General features: G+C 49.9%; 2 protein-coding genes across 3 annotated transcripts in view; one reads left to right on the top strand and one right to left on the bottom strand.

Annotated features, from left to right (window-relative positions):
* TRAPPC12 (trafficking protein particle complex subunit 12) overlaps positions 1–21200 on the top strand; it is a 385261-nt gene that overhangs the window by 177143 nt on the left and 186918 nt on the right. The gene's annotated exons all lie outside the window — the stretch shown is intronic.
* The window catches only part of EIPR1 (EARP complex and GARP complex interacting protein 1), a 121474-nt gene continuing 112992 nt past the window's right edge, over positions 12719–21200 (bottom strand). The window contains exons 6-9 of the mRNA XM_069494059.1: positions 17814–17950; positions 15173–15340; positions 13654–13821; positions 12719–13216 (exon numbers count right to left, since the gene is read on the bottom strand). Of these exons, the coding sequence (XP_069350160.1) occupies positions 13042–13216; positions 13654–13821; positions 15173–15340; positions 17814–17950 (648 nt within the window). The 3' untranslated portion in view covers positions 12719–13041. The remainder of the gene's footprint in view (positions 13217–13653; positions 13822–15172; positions 15341–17813; positions 17951–21200) is intronic.

Below are 21200 nucleotides of genomic sequence, written 5' to 3'. Positions count from 1 at the left end.
GCCTAGAAAAATTTTTAAAAGAATCCTTGAACTGTTTATTTTTGTATAGTAATTTATTTCAAAATGTTTAGTCTTAGAATCCGAAGATAATCTCAAAACAATCTTATTCTTTGGAAGTATTACATATGATTGAATTTGTACTTAAGTAGAAAAATGTTTTGAGACCAGTTAGATTGTTTTTAAAATAGCTTGATCTTGATCCTTACGAAAAAAAAAAATGTTATGACTTTGTGTCATTATTTGAGATGCCAAGGACTGATGTTAGAGGTTTATTAACTCTACCGTCCGGTGATGTCATGTCAATAAGTTTTATTTTGGGATATTGGTATTTTAAAAAGATCAAATTCATTAACATCTTTAAGTAGGATGTGTTCTAAAACTTCTACTGTATTTATAAAACTTAAAGATGTTACGTTGTTCAGAATAGCAAGTCTTACTAGAATACATACGTTTGTTATTGTGGTAGGTTTTTTTAAGTTTAAAAGTAATAGTTAACACTATACTTTGTGATTCTTTCTTGGCCTGTGTTTTAAAATTCATTTCCCAATTTTGTTTATGAATATGTTTAGATATTAGATTCGTTCAGACATTAAATGACTTTATCGAGGGCACAATTAATCACATTGGTTGTATATCTAATATTGACAGGCTATCAAAGCGGTTAAATAAACTGCTAAAATAAATTAGGCAAATGTAAATGAAATAAATGTAATAAAATTGCAAGAGGTTTTCTATCATCTGCTTCTTTTGAAGCATCTCAGGTCTATATCTCAGTTCAACTTCTGCAGTGTCTCACTGCTCTCAGCCTCGCCTCCCGCCGGGACGGCCGGAGATGACAGCGCCCTCCTCCCTTCCCTCGGCTCCTGGAGCTGTTCCACCCTCTGGTTCTGAGGCTGCTGCTGGAATGTTTACCTTAAAGGTCTGAAAAGCAGTGTCTTAGCTTCTGTCACCGCCCAAGCAGGCTCAGTGCCCTGCTCAGGAGGAAGCCAACACGCTGAGACGGGAGGGTGACAGCAGAGAAAGGTTCAGCATCGCAGGCGCCACATGAGGAGACGGGACTTTAGGAGAAAGGGTTTCTAACGATAGTTTGTCGGGCACAGGGCTGGGAATCGGACCTGCTGATTGGCAGGGGAGGACTCATAGGGTCGGGAAGCAGAAATCAGTGCTGAGGCTGTTCCCAGGTTGCAAGGCCAGCTGCGCTGCCTCCTTGGGCCACTGGTCTGGCTGGGTCAGCTGGTCCACCCGAATGCAGGGTCCAGAAGACATCTCAGAGGCCAGCCTTAGGTGTCACCAGGGTGATGCTGTCTATGACAGCAATGGAGAAAGCTAAGAACCTTCATGACCATCAGCTCTGTGACTCCTGAGTAGTGAGCAGGTGTAGGAAGCCAGCTGGGGGACGACAGCCGGAGATATACCCCTCTCTGTATATTTTACCTGTGCACACACCTTTGCACAGTTCAGGCCCTCCGACTGTTCCCACCTTACGGCCTTTTCCTAATTTTATAAAGGGCAGTTTCACTTCTTGATATGTCTGACTTGTTCAACATGGTTAAAAAGTCTTCCCGTGAGTTGTATATTCCCCTTCTCAAGGTATTACTTTTCTAGTTTCTTCTTTCCTTTATAATATAATGTTCACTCAGGACCCTGGATACGGTTTTCTTATGACTGATAAATAAATTCCGGTTCCTTTTTCATGAGGTTTGACTTCCAAGTTGTCCAGATGAATTTCCCATAAGAAAAAACAATTGCACTAAAGAAAGTTTTTCTTTACCTTTTAGTACCTGGCCTAAGAAACAAAGATTTTATGTTTCATCAAGATAATTTCTACGTTGTCCTTATTGGCCTTTTGATTACTTGGGAAACCTGAGCCTTAAAAAGTTAAGGATTTCCTGTGTTGCCTTTAAAGTGTTCCAACCACCGCTCTTGCTTAAATGAACTGCTGTTATTTTGCACTGGCCTGTGATTCTGCTTTGATCAAGTGTTTCAAGCCTTTTAATATCTTTGACAAATGTCCACAAAATCTAGATAATTTGAATGTTCAGCTACCTGCAAGCTTCCATTTTCCATCATTGCCAGGACTTACAACCTTTAGTTTAGGATGTTGTTTGTTCTTTCTGATACAAGAGTCTCTAGATCCTTAGCTCTAACGGTTGTAACAAATGCGTATGTTTCGTATAGCGAATTCCCGAGTCCCACAGTAGCTTGGTGCTTATAGATATTTTATAACCTTGCTTTTGGCATTTGGGTTTTTGTGCTTATGTTGTTTGAAACGTTGTAAAGGTTGATAAAGCCTGTCCACTCCATTCCCTTCTGGCCCAGAGCATTTAATTGGCTGTAAGTCTTTTGACTTTAGGTTCCTTGGCCACAGGGTCCCACTGAGGGACAGGATGGAGCTGGGGCAGGTGGCCACACCACCCCAGGAACGAAGGGACAAAATAAAAACTCAGCCATTGATGCTGCCTCTGGCAAATCTTGGCCAAAAAGGGAAAATGTAAACTAAAGTAAGGTCCTAGGCTCCTCCATCATCAACTGAATGGACCCCCTCTTGGCCAAGAGGACCGCAAAAAAGCATAAAACTGAGTTCCTGGCCATGAAGAGGCAGGAGGTTGGACAGGCCTTGTTACACCCCCATCCTGTTGGTCAGAAAGAAAAAAGACCCGGAGCCCGGGAATACTGGTTTTTTCAAGATTGAAGGGAAACAAACCAAATTGAGGAGGATATTCCTCCTGTGGTGCCCGACTACTGCCTCCTACCCCTTATCTGGAAATTTCACCTGATTTCAGTAATAGCTTTAAAAGGTGCTTTCTTGTGCATTTCTCTCGTTCCTAGATCCCTAATACTATTTGCTTTTGAGCGGGAAGACTTAAAGTCTAAAGCCAAATGCCAGTACTGCAGGACCAAACTTCTTCAGGGGTTTAAAAAACAACTCCCCAACAATCTTCAGAAAGTTCTGGCCAGAGAATTGAGGAAAATAGTTTCAGGCAAGGAAATGATTTCACAGTATGTAGACAATGCCCTGATAGCCAGTGAGACTGAAGCGGAACATCAAGGTGACGTGTCATAATCGTAGCAGTAGCTGCTACTGATGACATGTTACAGGAAGCTGAAAAGTCTACCCTGGGCAACAGGTGACTGTTCACACCATGCCTGTGTCACCCCTAGTAGAGGTGACGTCTCTTCACTAACCGAGCTCACTGCTGGATCAGCTACCTGAAACTGTGGTCATGAATGACCAGGGGAATTTTAGGATGGAGATTCCATGTGGGGAACGAACATTGGACCAACATTTCCTGGGCGGGATCCCAGACACGGTTGGGTACTTCCTTTCATTACTGCCTTTGTTGGGAGAGGGTGATGACTCAGCAACGTGCGCTAGAAAGGTTCGACTACAGGCCCAGCATGTTCATTCTTCCTCCTGGCCTAAGTATGTCCCATTTCGGCAGGAAGCAGTCAGACAGACTGAAGTCCTGATTCCCCAAGATTGAGGAATGAACTAAAAAGAAGGGGGGAGTTGTAGCTGCCCCCCACTGAACAAACTGCAATTACACTTATATAATCCTCTTCCTTAACCAGTTGACTTTTGAGTTGTTTCCCAGAAATGGTGCATTTTCTGCAGACAAAGGGGCTGAGGTTCTGAAGGCCCCTGGGCAGACTCCTGACGAGACGCGCCGTCCCCATGACCTGCCCCAGTGCACTTGGACATCACAGCTGCCCAAGGAACTCGGCCCCCCTCAAAAGCCCGTGATCTCCATTAGTCAGAGAAGTGATCTGAGGCAGCTTCTCCCATTCTCCCGACAAGACCTCTGTCATATTAAATATTCCTTTCTTCCTTGGCAATCCTTGTTGTCCCTATAATTAGAAGTTCGGGTGACGAGTGACTGAACCCAGATGAAATCCCCCTGCGATTTCAATGGCTGGGGTTGAAGGAGCTTCTCCCGTGTGTCTGGACTCACTCGCACAGTGGTGTCCTCGCCTTCCTGCTCGAGGACGTTTCTCCTCTCTCTGTCCTCAGATTAGTATATCTGAATTCCAATGAAGGAAACCAAACTATTTTACCCCAGAACATATCTCTCTGACATAATTGGAGAGGGCTGTCAGGGAGCCAGCAAGCAGGAGCCGCCCCGCAAAGCTGCCTGTTGGGAGGTTCATGTCTGCGGGGCGTCTGCACCACCGCGGCCGGGCCTCGTCCAGGGCTGGGCAAGAGTCACTGAGGCTCTGACAGCTTTGAAGGTGGGAAAGAAACATCTGTCACCTGTTTTCTCTGAGGGCGGCTGCCTGTGAGGTTTTATTTACATGACAGGACCACCTCTGTCAGCCAGGCCTCATCCCTCCGTCTGCTCTGCCATGACCTAAGCCCCCCAACCCTGTTTTTTAGCCTCAGAGTGGTGTGTGGGCTTTTGTGCGCACTGGGGGTTGGTCCTCACCGTGATGTTCTCCGTGTGCACGTTAATAACTTTTGTGTCTTTTCTCCAGTTAATCTCCCTTTTCTGAGTTGGTTTTTCAGCGAAACTTCAGAGGCAATGGGGAAGTTACTCCCTTGGCACTGACAGTTTTGGCACAGCAAGCAGGACACCAAAGCTCCGCTCTCCTGGAAGCCACAGTTGAACATCCAGGGCCCGACAAGCTGGTCAAAGGGTAAGAATTTCCTACCAGCCGGGTTCCCAGCCGCGTGTTCTCTGCAATCTGGTTGAGCAGACAGTAAAAATCACTGTTTTCTCCACAAAATTTTGATTAATTAGAAGAAAGGATCTGTGTGACCAGTCTGGGCAGAGCAGGTCTGGTGTACTTTCTGGCACTTGGTGGTGTGAATAATCAAATTGTTTGAGTCCTTTCCTCCCAGCAATATTTCCCTCTGTCCCTCCGTGGTGTTCTGTCCTAATGAGGGGCTCCGGGTGAGGCTCCCTCTGAGCACTTATCTTGTGACCAAGTGGGGGTGCTCTCTCTTGGTCTCCACCCTCAGGAGGGAGTGACCTTTGGGTCACATCAAGTCTGAAAATGGCTGGAAACCTGAGACTTTCTATTCCAACTGTGTCAAGCTCTTGCAGTTGGTCTTCATAAGAAGTCCCACTCACAAGGGGCTTTGGTCAGCTCAACCCCTGTTGCCTGGTTGGTGCTGGGAAGGTCCAACCTGGGGTGACTGACAGCCCCCAACACATTGGTTACCAGAGGCAGACACCATCCTTAACCACCTGTGAAAACCTTTACTACCTTAAGCCTATACCTGAGAGTACATTCTGGGGGAAGCTCTTTAAGATTGTCTCGTCTACACCCTCTCCAGAAAAGCACCTCATTTTCTAAACCTAAAAGATTACATACTGGACTTTATAAAGAGGCTACTGGATTGAGTCACTATTAAAATAAATACACCATTAAGCATTAATCAGCCAATAGGTAAATCCTTTAAGTTAAGAAGACCCCTAAATTAAAAAAAAAAACATTTTAGAGATCGCTGATTCTAAATAATTGCCTTATTGATATTTATGAAAGAGCAAACTGAAAATAAGACACATAATAGTGTCATGGCTAGCCTTACAATTTATCTTGATAATTTTTTTTTTAAATTTGACCTAAAACAAAGTTAAAATCCTTTGTAAGCTCAAACTGTCTGCTTTAGAGACCCTGCAAGATTGACAATACACGGTGCTCCACCTTACTGCCCAGTAGTTAAAATTCCACACTTTCACTGCCACCTGGGTTCAATTCCCAGTCAAAAAACCTCTCCCTTTTGTTTTGATATTTGTGTGACAACTGTTTATCCCAACTGAAATGTAATAATAAAAACTTTTTTTTAAATGTTTTGAAAGCTCTATGGTTAAAAGCTAATATTCTATCTATCTATATTAAAAGGACTTTCTGCCTTTTCTCTATTTAAATCCTGTTTTTAAAATTTTCTTTTCAGTAGACTAAAGCCCCACTTTAAAAAAAAAAAATTACACACATAGTCCCTCCATTCTCCCCTTTGCTCCTGCTCCTCCCCCTCTTTCTCCCTCGTTGCCGTCTTTGGACCACACAACAGATTCAGGAGACTCCCAGTGACCCCGAACCCTACAAAACACAGGCAAAGTGCCACTCTCCCCTTCCTGGGGTCGTCTGTCTTCCTGGGGAGTCCAAAGAGCTGTAGACAGGTTCTCCCAGGTCTAAAACTCTGTTTCCTTGTGCACTGTGTTACCGAATCCTTGACTTTGGGAGATACGGGAGGTCACTGTGTGTGGCGAGAGCACTTGACCTTTGAGTGTGGGATGCGGTGAGTCACTGGTGGGAACTACAGTGTTAGAAATAAGTGACGACAGTCATTTCCAGTAAATGGTTATTACTAGACAGGGGCTACTCACTTCTTTACATTTAGATAAGAAAGATGCAGCTTAAGCACTTAAGAAAAGTCTCACAACAAAATACGCTGTCAAAGCACTGTGTTGCCCAGTCCCATGGCATTCCCCTCTTTTTGGGGACCTGAGATTCAGTTTAAAAGTGACATCATTAATTTTTAAAGGTCTAGATGCGCTGCCTTCCAGCTGTGCCTGCTTTATAAACTATTAGGCCCTAAACACTACACAGGCTGTGTCAGCCCTTCCCTAAGGGGCTCCGCCCTGAGCTCAGTGGTCCAGCTAAAAAACAGACTAAAATAAAAGCTACCATCTAAATAAAATTGGTCTCCTTACAAAATCCTGTAGTAAATTTCTATAATTTTGTGTTACCTTGACATCCATTTTCAATTTTCCTCTAACACACCCAAACTCCTTCTTTAAAAAATAAAACTTAAAATTTCTCTCTCTGTGTCTGTGCCCTGAGATAGAGATTTGCTGCCGTTTTCAATAAAACTCAGTAAGGGCTCACGCCCTATGGGACAAATTAACTTGTTCCATTACAAAGGACACAGTTTAGATCCAACTGTCCTTTTAAGCTACTGAGTTTTACCAATGTCACGCCTAAAATTTTAAAATCAAAGCTATCAAGTCTTTATTTGTGTTCATCTATATTTTTATGTGTACACGTCTACATGCCTATTTATATATTATCTATATGATGTAAAATGGACTTATAAATGAGTACTCATAAATTAAATATGTAGCCCAAATGCTTTTTGAGTTCAAGTGATTTTAGTAATCTTTGGTAAATAAAAATAGTTTTAAAATTGCTGGTAAAATAAACTAGAAACATCTTCAGAATTTTATTTAGACATTTTTGCCTGGATCTACTGGTCAGATAGATTGACACTGTCTCTGCTAAATATTTTAAGGTCATAAAACTGTTGCTTTCATAATATTTTTTGATATTTGTTTAATTTGTCTTTGATCCTATATCTTTGGATCCGAGCCTTTAGGTTCTGAGGTCTGGACAAGTAGCCATGCTGAGGCCTGGTACCACATCCGGCCCGTCCTCCCGGCCCTGCTGGGTCTCTTGGCTGTGCTGGGAGGGGTAAGATCCTCCGGATTTTGTCTTCACAGGTCAGCTCTTCGTCCTGGACTCTATGTCTGCTATATAATCAAAACTGCCTACTTCCTAGATTTTCCACTAAAAATCAGGGTTACTAAGAGTTAACATTATAATTTATATCTAATCGAAACTACCAGATATAAGAAAAAATTCTGTACACAAGGTATATATGAAAAGTAGGAAGTGATTTTGGTAAACAAAAAGTTATAGGAATAACATTTAATAAAAATGTTATTGTTAAAGAGAAAGTAATTTTTGAAGTTGTTTTAAATTAAAAAAAAATTTTAAATAGACCTAGGAAGTTTGGAAAGACAATGGGAAAATTTTAAGAGGTTATAAAAGGTTGATGGAAATCTTACCTTGTGGTCAAAACTGAGATTGGATAAATTTGTTTATAAGGTTTTATTAAAATTAGCTTTAGCATTAATAACACACTGGTACAATGATAGAATTTGGCTTTCTCTTTTAAATAAGATTTTCATATAGTATTAATAAGAGATGGTAAAAGACTTTTGTTTACCTTTTGAGTAAACTACAAAAAAAAAAAAAAATGAGAGAGAGTGAGAGACAGATTCAGTTTCCCTGATGGTGTCTTAATAGGTCTTGTAACCTCGGGGAACTGGGTCTCCTCTCTACCAAAGAGTAAAGGGTTTTGCTTTTAAAAATCTTTAAATTAATGTTTTGGCTAATCAAATGACTATTATATTACAGTGTGACATGTGATCTCATTTTGAAAAAGAGTTTTAAACTTTTGATATTTGACAAACTTTCCAAAATCAAAATTTCAAATTCCAAATTCAGCATTTTTGACTACAAACTAACTTTTTGAGTATTAGGGTCCCTGGAAGTCCAAGAGAGACATATTAGCCTTATTTGGTATGTTAAAATCATACAGGGATAGTTATTTAACAAAAAATGGTATTTAACTTTCTTTAGGTTATATTTATATAAACTTTTATTAATATGAGTTCCAAAATTATGTGAGATTCCTAAAATTCTGGTATGTCTTAGTATATGTTATCAGTAATTATGATTATTAGGTTAAATTACTGTGCCACAAAAATTACCAAATTTCCTTATCAATTGTGTCTCTACCCATGACTATTCTAAGATTTTTGTCATTCACAATTATTGTTTTACTTTAACTCATCTCAAAAAGCAGTTTATAATCAACTATAGTCTAAAATTTGCTGCTTCTTTAAGGAAATTCATAAAAATGACTGTGACGTGTACTCTTAAATACAGGTTTCTGGTAACTTTAGAGATCACACCGTGGGACTATGTAAAAACTTCCAGGACTCTGATTAAAAATCTGATGTGTTCAGGTAGCTTGCTGACCCAGCATTAAGTGGAATAAAATTAATTACATGGGATTAAACTAATAGAGAACTAAAATATTTTTTATGACTTTCGTTTAAAACTTTAACTTCGTTTTGTTTTCCAGATTTTTCTTTTGAGCTAAAGTATACCTTTGTGAGCATTTATCTCTCTTTCTACCTTTCTCCAAAATTTAAAAACTATTTGTGAGTATTCTTAATTTATGACAATATATTTATTTACATAATTCAATAAAAATCCATTTTCTTTTGCAACAGGACACAATTGGAGACGCTGATTATTTTACCAAGGCTTTGCCTAGAAGGACATATTTTCAGATACGACCAGACTACTTTAAAGAACTGAGGTTGAGTTTACAGAGCCGATAAAAAGCGCCTTGAGAAGACCGGCCTGGTACCTCGCCTGTGTGGTTCCTTTACAAGGTTCCTGACCGGTGGCCAGTAAAGGCCTGGGAACCTAGAGTGATTTGGGGACCTTGAGGAAAAAAGAATCACGCAATTCATGTGGTTATTACAAGCACAGTCTGATGGCAAAACCTTGGCTTGGCTTCTTAGCCTTTTAAAAGTCTAATTTGAGACTATTAAAAAGTTCCAACAAAGCAATTTAACAGAGTCTATATAGCCAACCACTCTTCTTACTACACTTTATACAAGTAATCAAGCCAAGTATAAAGGACTAAAACTTATTTTACAAGTAAATTGGTCCTTCTAGAATTTGTCTTTGGTAAAAATGAGAGACTAGAGAAAAAATATTATGTTTCAAAAAATCTCAAAACTATAATATAACTTTTATTAGAGTCTAGCCTTACCCATTGTTTTTGAGTTTTTATCATTTGCCTACAATTTAGACTAAATTCTAAATTATTTCTTGGCTACAAGTCTCCTGTTTTCAACTTTTCTTCCATTTTTCTGACTTCAAATCACTAAAAATTAAAACTGTGCTTTTCTTAAGGCCCTACATACTAAAACTAGACAGCTTAAATAAACTTTGAGAAGAATCACAGCTTACGTATAATCAGACTTCTTGCCTACTGACGTATAGATCACCCCAAAAGTTCACTTAACCACCTAGTTTGGACTATAATCCAAAAAACCTGTCAAATGGCCACTGCAATCCAAAGATACTTCAAGACTCTAGAAAAACTAGTTTATTGACCACTCCACACATTAACCTTTGTTTTTCTTCTGTTTCCATAGAAACGCCTCTTGGCAACGATCTGTTTGCTGGCGCCATGTCTGCAGGCCTAGCCGTGTGCAGCGTCACCTCCCAGGCTGGGACAGTGTTTAACCAAACCGACCTGTTCTCGGGACTAAGAGACGGATTCAAAACGATATGGGGCAATGTACTTAAATTTGCTCTTTTCTGTTTATCTCAATTTATTTTTCCACTCCTTTGTCTATCTAACAACTTCTAACCCAAATCTCTCCAAAGCTCCGTCACCGTGGCTTCTAATATGTGAATTTAAAGTTTCACAGTGGGACTGAAGGAAATGAAAATATTTTACCCCCAAATGTACTTCTGTGGCATATGGTGAGAGGGCCGCGGGGAGCCGGCACAGGCGGCCCCGCCAAGCCGTCCTCGCGGGGAGATTCGCGTCTGCAGAACCCGCTCCACGCAGCCAGGCCCTCCCCGTCCCGCTCCAGGAGAGATTAACTGGGACCCGACACCTTTAAAGGTTGGAAAGAAACACCTGCCATCTCTTCTCTGCCAGCTCTCCCTGAGCTTCTGTCTGCGAACGAGACCACCCTGGCGGCGCCCTCCCCACGGCCTGCCTGGCCACGCTCCAGCCCTGTTCTCCCGCGACCTCGGGAGGGCGTACGGGCCCTGCACCCACTGGGGGCTGCCGTGAGAATAAATTTTGTATGCCTTTTCTCCAATTAATCTGCTTTTTCAAAGTGATTTTTCACTGAACCTTAGGGTGAAGGGGAATTTTTCTCTTGGCCTCTACGCAAGCACAGACAGATTTCTCCTTAAAAAGAGACGGAACACCTTGTGCCCACACGTCCCTGGGCTACCCCTCGAGTTCTGCTCCCTGTGGTAGCAGGGCCACGAGGAAGCTGTTCCCAGACGTCCTCCCGTCCCTCCCGTCCCACTGCTCCGGCCTCGCCCACGGGACTCCCGGTGCTGCCACACTGCCACACTCCCTCCCCACTGGGTTCTCACCCTCACCTGCCACCCCGGCAGCAGCTCCAGAAGAGCCCCCATCCTTCTGCAGGAGACCCCCACTCTGCGTGGCTCCCGGACGCCGCCTGCCTCCCTGACGCTCCTCCCCACGCCCCTGCGGGCTCCTCGCCCCGGCGCAGCGTGGGCTGCTCTGCACGGATCCCTGCGAGCTCCCGGCCCAGGGCGCGGCCTTCTGGAGACAGCGGGCAGGGGCTCCCCTCCCAGTCAAGCGGGCACCGCGTGGCGAGCCCTCCGCGGCGCGGTATCTGGGACAGCCTGGCAGTGAACGCTTAGAGGCCACAGGTCGCCATCTGCTGCTGTCCCACAAGCAGCCACGACACACACAAACGAGCGTTTGCAAACATGGGTGGTCCTGTGGATCCGGCCTGCGGGCTGTTTGCCAGCCCTGCCCTAGAAGATACGCTTACGTTTATGTAAATGTTAATACCTGCACACAGGTACGCGCACCTGTTCATAACCGCCACGCAGTAGAAATGACACACACGCCCTTCTCTGGGGAGCGCCGGGCACACCGCGGTCGGCTGGCTGCGAAGGAGGCAGCGTCTCCACCGCACCACAGACGTGACCGGCAAAGCAGACACAGCCCAGCAGAGGCAGTGACCCTCCACCATGACTCCAACCTTCCGTCCGTGCCTGTCTGTTGGCTTCCTGTCTCAAAGGCAGAGTCCCTGCCCTGCCCTGCTCCCCATCCTCAGTCCTCTACAGCCCACCTGTGTGGCTGGCCCCCCGCCCCCACCCGCACTCCTCCCCGAGCACGGGCTGACACCTGTGGACGCCAGGTAAGCCGAGACTCACCTCACTGTGGCATCTGCAGCACCTGGAGGTGCCTGGAGCCCAGGAGCCCTCGGCTAATGTTGCTAAGCGCACACCCAGCTCCCGTCAGACCTGCTCTGCACTCCCCACGCACGTCCCGCCTGGACGCAGAAATGCCGGAGGGCCTGGGCACAGCTGGCCAGCACCCTCACCCCTCCTGCCCGCCCACGGTCCCCACCCTGCTGGGGACGCTCACAACATCCAGGATGTGCCCCTCTGGGCTCACAGCGACCTTAGACAGCACACAGACAGTCCGGGAGAACAGACGGCCCCAGCCAGAATGTCTCACTGTCTCAGGCTCATTGTCTCATTTTCTAACAACGGTGAACCTTTCAGACGAGGCCTGAGGGGGAAGCATCACACCTTAGAGCTGGCCGGGCCTGTGAGCTCGCCCCGCCCTTCCCTCCCACCACAGGTGAGGAGTGGCGCCTGCAAGGACACCTGGCCAGGGGGGCCCAGCGTCCCGGGCCCAGGGCTGCTCGAGTGGGACCCTGCACCAGGCACGCGCAGAACTGACCCTGCGCATCCACGGAGGGAGCAACGGGCCAGGGCTTCGCGGTCAGTGTTTGGGGGTCCCTGAGGAGGGGCATCCATGGAGGATGTGTGTGGGAGCTGAGGGTCCCCAACAGCTGAGAGACGGGAGCCCAATCCTGACCTGGGGGATGACAGAGAACAGCATTTCCATGGCCGCCAGCCAGCGGGAGCAGGAGCAGCACGGACGGGCAGAGACGTCCCAACAGTGGACACGGCTCGGGCCCAGGGCGCGCTGGGAGCCACCTCCGCCGGCCAGCAGGACCCGCAGCAGTTCCGACAAGGGCGGCCATGGAAAGGGCACCTCTGTCCAGCCGCGTTTCTGGGTCAGGAAAGGGAAAGTGAACGAAGACCCAGGTGACGTGGCCACGAGCAGCGGCGCCCCTGAAATAATGAGCTGGCACCTGTGCAGCGGGGGCTCATTTTATTCTTCAACCTCAAGGGGAAGGTGAGCTGACATGTAAAAGTGAGACTCCCCACACCTAGCAGAGGAGGGACACGGAGCAGCGGTCGGGAGGCACTGACTCGCCCAACGAGGTCGGGTCCCCACCTGCGAGGGGGACCTGGTTCAGGGGAGGCCGGGCCGTGGGCAGAAGCTCCACCGTTGTTTATAAACGCTCACGTTGGAGGAAGGCAATGTGGGTTCTCCCGGAGCGGGATCTCTTTGGAAAACTAATTACTTCCAAATAGCTGCAGACTGTCACGGATCTGCCAAGAGGGTAAATCAGGAATGCGGGAGTGCTAGAGCAGTATGTGGTACTTCAGGGCCCGGGGCACCCGGTTGATAACCAGCCTCCCGTCGTAACTCAGGGAGGCAAAGAGCCACGGGTCGGCGGAGGACCACTCCACGGCGTACACGCTGTCCTCGTGCTCCTCGTAGGTGGCGATGACGTTGTCCTGCAGCGGCTCCTTACTCCTGCAACGCAACAGAGACGTGGCGTGAGCAAGGCGGGGAGGCACAGGCTGGGCGGGCAGGAGAGACACAGAGGGGACGTGAGCGCTCCCGCCAGGGGACATGGCCAGCACAGCCTGAGTGTCCCCTCCGCACGCTGGGAAGGCCTGCGGAGGCTGTGCTGAAGGGCGGCCTGGCTCCTGCAGCAGTGCAGCCCTCCCTGCAGCGGGGTGGGGAAATCCTCGTCACTGTCTGATGCTACCGTGGTGTCTCTGGCCCTCAGACCGTGGGAGCCCGGGGGACATCCTGTCAGAGGTGGCACAGGGGCCTCCCATCGTGGGTGCCAATCCCAACACCCCGAGTTGTGAGGAAGGAGAATGTCACCTTAGCCACATGCTGGCTGCTTTCTGCATAAACCACCTGCACCAAGACACCATTTGCGAGAGCGGCTGTGTCCTTACTTCTCCTCGGGTGGGTGGTCCTCCTGGTCACTGATGTCGTCATCGTCCACCAAGTGGCCAAAGGGCTCCGAGGAGATGGACACCATGTTGGAGAGGATGACCCTGCTGTCGCTGCTGCCGGTGAGGACCAGCTGGTCGTGCGAGTGGTTGTAGCGGACGTTCCACACCCTGCAAAAGGCGGGCACAGGGCTGAGCCACGCGTGTCCCGTGGACGGCTGGCACACTGAGCCCGCGCTGGCACTGCCAGGCCACCAACTCCCAATCCTGCGGTCTGACGTTAGGTGGTTTTTGGCAGAGGATTAGGTTTACCGTATGTTTCTCTAAAACATTCTCGTAAGTCCCAGCAGACAGAGAAAAGAAGACTAAACGTGAGCTGAAACCTGCAGGAGGAAAAGGCTCATTGCTCAGTATTTCAGAAAACTTTCTAAAATTCTAAAAACAAAAACTGCCCCCTAGTAACATGTGGATTACTGACAGCCTATAACATCAAACAAAGGCCTGTGACATCTTCCCAACCAACAGGGGCACAGGCCCTGAGACAGGAGCAACGGTGGTCTCTGAGAGCCCAGGGGTGCGTCCTGGGGTTCCGACCACACAGGACGGGCTTCTCACCCACGCGTGCCCTGGGTGCAGGGAACACAGACACCGTCCACACGGAGGCTCCCGCCTGGCCAAGGGCACAGCTGGGCATATCTCCTTGGCCTGCAGGAAATCACAGCAATTCACTGCACTTATCAAAACTGCACGCCAGTCTCCTGGGGTTTTAATTTTCTGATTGCAGAAACAATAGAGCTTCTGATAAGTAATTCAAACCATTCAGAGACGTGGGCCACGGGACGCAACATCCCTGTGACGGCCCCTTCTCGCCTGGGAGAGGACTTCTGGTGACAGCGCGGCTCTCACCCTCTCAGCCTTTCCTTCTGCGTATGCGTGTGCGTGTACACCCATGCATGCGTGGCACACATGCACACACGCACTTGACGTGAACAGAAATGGATTTACAGTGCACACATTAGGCTACGACTTGGTCTTTTTACCTGCTTGGCAAAGATTGCCAGCACACGGCAAACACTCAGACAACACTTCAGAAATAGTGAGCGCTCTGGGGCCTGCGTCCACAGCACACACGCATAAATGTGCCTCACGCTTCCTGGCGCTGCGTGATCTCCCTGCACGCACGTCACCTGATTCACTTAACCAGCCCCTACTGATGGACACTGGGGTGGTTTCCAGCTTTCCGGCATTGCAAACAATGCTGCGTGAACATCTGTGCACATTTATTTTTGCATACTTCAACCGGCACTGTTTCAAGAGAAAACAAAATTTAATGTTTTTCTTCTTTTCCTATGTTTATAAATCACAAACACTGAGATTTGGCATTAGCGTTTCTTTAGGAAAAATAACACTGGGTTGACTGAATGATTCGCAGCAGCACAAACTAAGCTGGTCCGTGGCTGTCTGATGGTAATTAGCAAAACAACCCGCACAGCCCCTTCCCGACGGGCAAACAGGCGCCCACCAGTGGGAGTGCTCCTCCAGGGTCTTCACGGGCTCCGTGACATTCCGGGTGTCCCAGAACTTCACCTTGCAGTCGTCCCCGCAGCTGGCCAAGTAGTACTGCTTGTTGGGATTAAAGTCGAGGTCCCGCACCAGCTGGCCGTGGGCGTTCTCGATGCAGTAGATCTGGCTGCGGGAGGAAAAAGAACAGCACAGAGAAATACCAAACGGGCTACGAAAAGCCACCGGGCTCTGCAGGCACCCACCAGCTTCCCCGATCCTGCCCGATCCCCTGGCCCGGGGCGCGGGTCCCCTCGACGTCCCCCTCGGACAGGAGGCTGGCACTGGGCGCCCCCAGCCCAGCAACACGGCAGTAACACGCTCGCCTCTCCGGGAGCGTCTCTGGCCCTCCTGGCGAGCTGTGGAAGTGACGCTGGTTTGTGGCCGTCAAACACGTGACTTGGTGTCTTGAGGATGAGGGTGCCAGAGAGGCTGCGATGCCACAGAGAGGCTGAAACAGACTTTTGCACGGGACACCTGACAAGTTTTTGGAAGGATACAGTGAAGAAAGAAAGGAAAAGGGAAAAAGACAGGGGACAAGGGCAGAACAAATTGTGTTGTTGGCATTGGGAGATACACAGAGAGAAAAGGTTAGAAAAAGTTGGAAACCTATGAAAAAATGAAGGAGATGGTGTTTGCCACCAGGAGGCCTGTTCTTCATCTGGTCACAGCACCTCAGGGTGCCAGCGCCGGGGGTCCAGGGCGAGCCACTCGTTCCAAAGACGGGGGGCGGGGGGTTGACATAGTGCATGCGCGTCACGCAAACCAGCTCACATGTACACACATATGCACCTGTACTCACACATGCACACATGTACATGAGTGCACACATACACACGAGTGGAGGCACATGCTTACACACAGTCACGCATACCAGCTCACATGTACACACATATTGCACACACGCACCAGAGTGCATGCATGAGAGGGCAGGCACACGCTTGCACACACACCCAGCTTAAGCCTGGATCCCCTCTCCTGGCTGCTCTTCACAGGGTCTGAAATCACAGTATCTGCCTGTCATGGCGCCTTCCGAGGTCACGAACCCCAAACAGAGGGCAGACCGTGCAGGGAGGTGGGACAGGGCGCCCTGACATCTCTCCGGCATCACCCGCCTCCCTCCCTCGCCACGGCTTCAGGGTGGACGGTGAACCACCAGGAACTTCTGTGCCTGCACTTCTCAGTGATTCTCTTTCAGGCCTCCAAAGACCATCATGGTTCGCTGCTTTCCAAGGTAGATAAACTCAATTTCTTTCACCTTTCTTCTCCCACATTGGATTTTCCAACCCCAAACCATCCTTAAATCTTTCAGTTTTTATATCTTGTGCCTTTTAAATATCCTGATTTTTTTCCTTAAAATAAGATACCCTAAACCTCAAGATCTTTCAAGGGAAACAGGCAAAGGTATGAAATTAAAATTTGGCAAGTTCTAGGGAACTGGTGGACGGCCACACACACTAGGTACTGGCAAGGCTCCTGCGTGCTCCCGTGGTGGGACCTTTGACCCAAGAGCAGAACACGATCTGGAAGAATCCCCAGTGGCATCCTGCTAAGTAAAAACCAAGGCTGCTCGCAAAGGAGAAGGCGCTGGGACGCTCCTTCACGGGAGCCAGCTTGTCACACAGACACCATGTGGGTGAACGAGGCGCCGCGGGGCGCCGATGTCACCAGCCGAGCCAAGCGCATCCACTCTTTGGTCTGTGATGTCAGTTGTCGGGTTTCTGGTCTTTAGACACTGAAATTCCTCACATCCTTCAAAGCACAATGGCACAAAGGGAGAGGTGGCCACAGGACACGGAGGAGCCACTTCAAGGATGTGCGTCGGGGTCTGAGCCTGCGGCTTCCAGCTTCTGCTCAGGAAACGGAATAAGCCCTTCACGCCCACAGCCCGGGCTGAGGAAACGGCGATTATTTATTAGCCTGAATTTTCAGAGGGGCCTCGGAACTGAATTTAAAGTTGCGTCCCCACCCTGGAAGCCACACAAGCTATTACATGACATCCGTCTTCTCAGCTCGGTGATAAATTACGGTGTGCCGAGGGGATAACTGTATCTTAAAAAAGCTTGTGTGGGCTTCTGTTGTCATGGCAACAGACGTGCCACCATCACTCCTTTGCCTATCAAAATCACAACTGGAACAGAAAAATCGCTCTTATTTGTTCCATTAGTATTGCTGGTGGCTGTGTATAATTACTTAAATGACAAAATACGATTACCCGACGGGCAAGTCTCTGGAAGGCACAGAAATGGGCAGACAACTCCACAGAGAGACTTAACCAGCGGTCGGCAACTGCCAACCTGCAGTGGCTGGTCCTGAGACAGAGCAGCCATGGTCACCGTCCTGCTCACGGCGTGTCACAAAAGCCCTGGCTTTGGTTTTTATCATAAACCGCGGCCACTGCAGAGACACCAGTGTGGGACAGCAAAGACCAACCGAGACGGACACTCTAGCGGCGGGCGGGTGAGGGACCGAGCCGGGGTCTACGGTTTCCTGCGGACAGGAGATGCAGACAGACAGACCCCGTGCCCCGCGCGCTGGCTGATGGCACTCTCGGTCACCGTCACGACGGGCAGGAGGTGCAGGCGTTGGCGCGGCTCACTGACCTCATGCTCCGGGTGTCCCAGCCTCGGAGGGCGGTGTCGTTCGCCGTGGCCACCTGGGTGCAGTTGTGATGCGGGCTCCACCGTCCCGAGGTGAACTTGAGCTGGCCCTTACCTTCCAGGGATGCCGAACTGGCCAGCTGGGAATGTCGTGAGGTTTTCCAAAGGAAGGAGAAAAGAAGAGTAATTAACTCGTTTCAGAAAACTCAAAAGGATATCCTATATTCAAGGATATTATGGAAAAAAATTATTGAGAAAAATTAGGAAGCTCTGTCTTTGTTTTCTTCCCTTAAAAGGCAAGACTGTTTGAACCTTACTTGGAAAAGACTATAAAACTGAGCACAGCAAAAAATAGAACGCATATTAATAGACGTCTATTAAAGAGGACCCGCTTGCGAGCGTGTGATTAGAGACAATCAGCTCGAACTTGGAGAAGACAATACGGAGTAGCTCAGACATCTGCCTGTCCCCAGAGACAGAGGACACAAGCCCACAAGATCAGCTCTAGAATAACAAAGGGACACGCATATTTACTGATCCAATACTGTTTTCAGTTCACATCCTCTTCCTCTCCTTTATCTTGAGGATCTATGAATCCTTCACATGGAGGTTAATTAAACCTCGCAGGCCAGGCAGCTGATAAGGAAGACTCCCCAAGACCCTGGGGACCGCCCGCTGGGGCAGACACCTCCTTCTGCAGAGAGGGGTTGGCCCTCGTGAGCCCCGCAGAAGCGCGCTTCCCCACCCACCTGGGACTTCATCCACAAAGCCTGTCTCAGTTTCTGGTTCGAATGTCGGTTCACACGGTGACTGCTCACGGTGGAGAGGACCCAGGCCCGCCCCGGCGGCACTCTCGGCCACGCCTGCCCCAAACCTGCCCACATGCACGAGCCCACTGCCACTCAGCTCACTCAACGTCCAGACCAATGTGCTCTTCTGCGCCCCCTGAGAGGGGCCCTGAGCACCAGGGGGCCGGCGCCCAGCAAGGCAGACTGGGAGGGGTCGGAGTGAGCCGGGAGGGGTCGGAGTGAGCCACGGGGACGGCGAGGCCCCGAGAGGCGTGCTGAGGTCATTCACCGTCTTACGAGATTCGTCCAGGGCCCGTTGTAGCAGCCGGGCCCACCCAGGCTCAAGCAGAACCAGGCCTGGACTCCCCGACAGAGTGTGCAGCTATGCCAGGGTCTGGTGAGGACCACGCCTGGGAAGCTGGTGGCTCACAAAGTGGGAGAAGGTGGGGTCCTTGGTGAGAACACAGAGGTCACCACCCACCTGGGGTGTGTGGATGCTGTGGTTTATAGCCCACAGGCCCCGGGAACACCTGTGCCCTCCATAGCAGAAGGCTCCCAACTTGGAAGGTGGCCCCCTGGAGGCTGGAGTGACAACACCTGGTGTCCCTCCGTCCTACGGGAACAGACTGCGGAGCGACCAGAGAACCCAAACAGTCCTGGGTAGAAGCTGAGAGGGACAGTCACCACTAAGGGATGCACAGAAGCTAAGCTTGGTCGGGAGGAAGAGGTGTCAGGCCAGGAAGGGTCACAGGTCCATCTCCCACTTCTAAATCCTACCGTGGTACTTAGGGAACGCTTTTAGAAACCGAAAGCCACCAGCTTAGCAGAGACTTATGGTGACAAGAGGCCGAGAGGTGGGAACACGAGAGACCCACAGGGGAAGACAAGGCAACCATGACCCCGTATCTGGGCAGAGGCAGGGTGGGTGCGTTTCTGGAAGTCGGGGTAGGACCACAGGGGTCAGTCAAGGCTCTCTGGGGACAGGCCTGGGCAGGGAGCACCTGCAGGCTGGCGCAAGAAGGACCCTGAGGCTCCCCCTGGAGCTCCAAGCTGACAGCTCCCACGTGTCTGGGAGCTCCTGGGTGCCCCCAGCCCCGTGCCCAGCCCCTGCCCCCCACCCACCCTGTTCTTCCCCACAGCCCAGGGCCTCATGGGAAGTCACAGGATGTCTCTCAGGGAAGGCCCAGGGCCTGTTTCACACCGTCCCAGTTAAAATGTGTGCTCCACTATCACATATACCAAGGATGACTATCGGTCCTCTCCACGAAAAGCTGCCAGGCTGCTCCTGCTGCAGGCTCGCGGTGTTAACTGTGCTCCTGCCATGCGGGACATGCCGTGAGCGTGCCCGAGAGTCCAAGCAGCACACACACGGAGGACGCAGGTGGGGAAGAGAGAAGCCGGCGCTGGGGTTCAGAGGGACGTCACCCGCAAGCCATAGTGGAGGGGGCCTGGGGCGCCGGCCGCACTGAAAGGCGAAGCCAGGCTGGGCAGTGCGGAGAGGCAGAGGCGACCCCACGGCAGGCGCCACAGCTGGGAAGGCACGGTGCAGCCAGCCGCCCCAACCCCACGCCAAGATGTCTGCGGGGAGCCAGGCCAGGCGGCAGCGGCCGCGTTCGGGGCAGAACTGCGGGGACAGAACTGTAGGGACGGGTGGGAGCCAAGTGCTGCCGGGCGAGGAAAGCCAGGGCCCGGGCCAGGTGTCAGGAAGGAGAGCCACGGACACAGAGGACATGTAGGGAGGTGGCCGGGGCCTGTACACCCTCCCCAGGACAAAGGCAGCACACGCAGCCACTCTGACATAGGACTGGAACCGGCTGGAGCACGAGGGAGACCGCACCTCCAGGACCCGCAGCTGGGCCCTCCCGCCCAGGCGCCGCTCTCCGTGTACCTGCTCCGACGCCCCCTCCAGCCAGGCTTCCTCGTCCCCACAGGGCAGGAGGCAAAGGTGCCCAGAGCAGCAGCCTGACAGCCCCAGGCCAGATGCCCGAAGAAGAGCCGGCCAACCCGCAGACCTCACCCCAAATTCCAGCTGTGCCGGCTGCCACCAGGAACAATCAAGAGAGAGAAAACAAGAGGAGAGGGGACAGCTCTGCTGACAGGGTGATGGTCTCCTGCCCGCCCTTCCCATGGCACTCTAGAGGATTCTACAGTGTCTCTTTCTTTTCCTTACCTGCACGGCACAGGAAAATTCAGTTTGGTTGCAAGGGTGCGGTTATTTTCCGTGGCACGTGGGAGTCGGGCTCCTTGGAAACGCTCAGCGCGGATAAACAGCGGCGAGCGTGGCGGGGGCGCCTCTGGCCTGGGGAAGCCCAGGCGGCCGTGGGAGCGTGCCGGGCGGCGCTGGGGGTCTGCGGAGCCCTGTCGCGGAGCCACGGGGGCGGAGGAGAGCACGGGCAGGAAATTCTTGCCGCGGCCCCAACTCTAAGCCACAGATTGTGCCTGGTAAAAGCCAACTTGGGAGCAGGTCAAAATAAGTCTTCCCAGCAGCAATGACGGAACACCGTCGTCACCTAAACACGGCATCAGCAGCAACACCACGTAGAAACACCAGAATGACTCTAAAATGTACATTGTTACAGACTCTGGGGGAGCTGGTTTTTGG

This window comes from Eulemur rufifrons, chromosome 19 (genome assembly GCF_041146395.1).
Source record: "Eulemur rufifrons isolate Redbay chromosome 19, OSU_ERuf_1, whole genome shotgun sequence".
NCBI lineage: Eukaryota > Metazoa > Chordata > Mammalia > Primates > Lemuridae > Eulemur > Eulemur rufifrons.
Note: the sequence above shows the minus strand (reverse complement) of the source record. Positions and strands in the feature narration are given on the sequence as shown.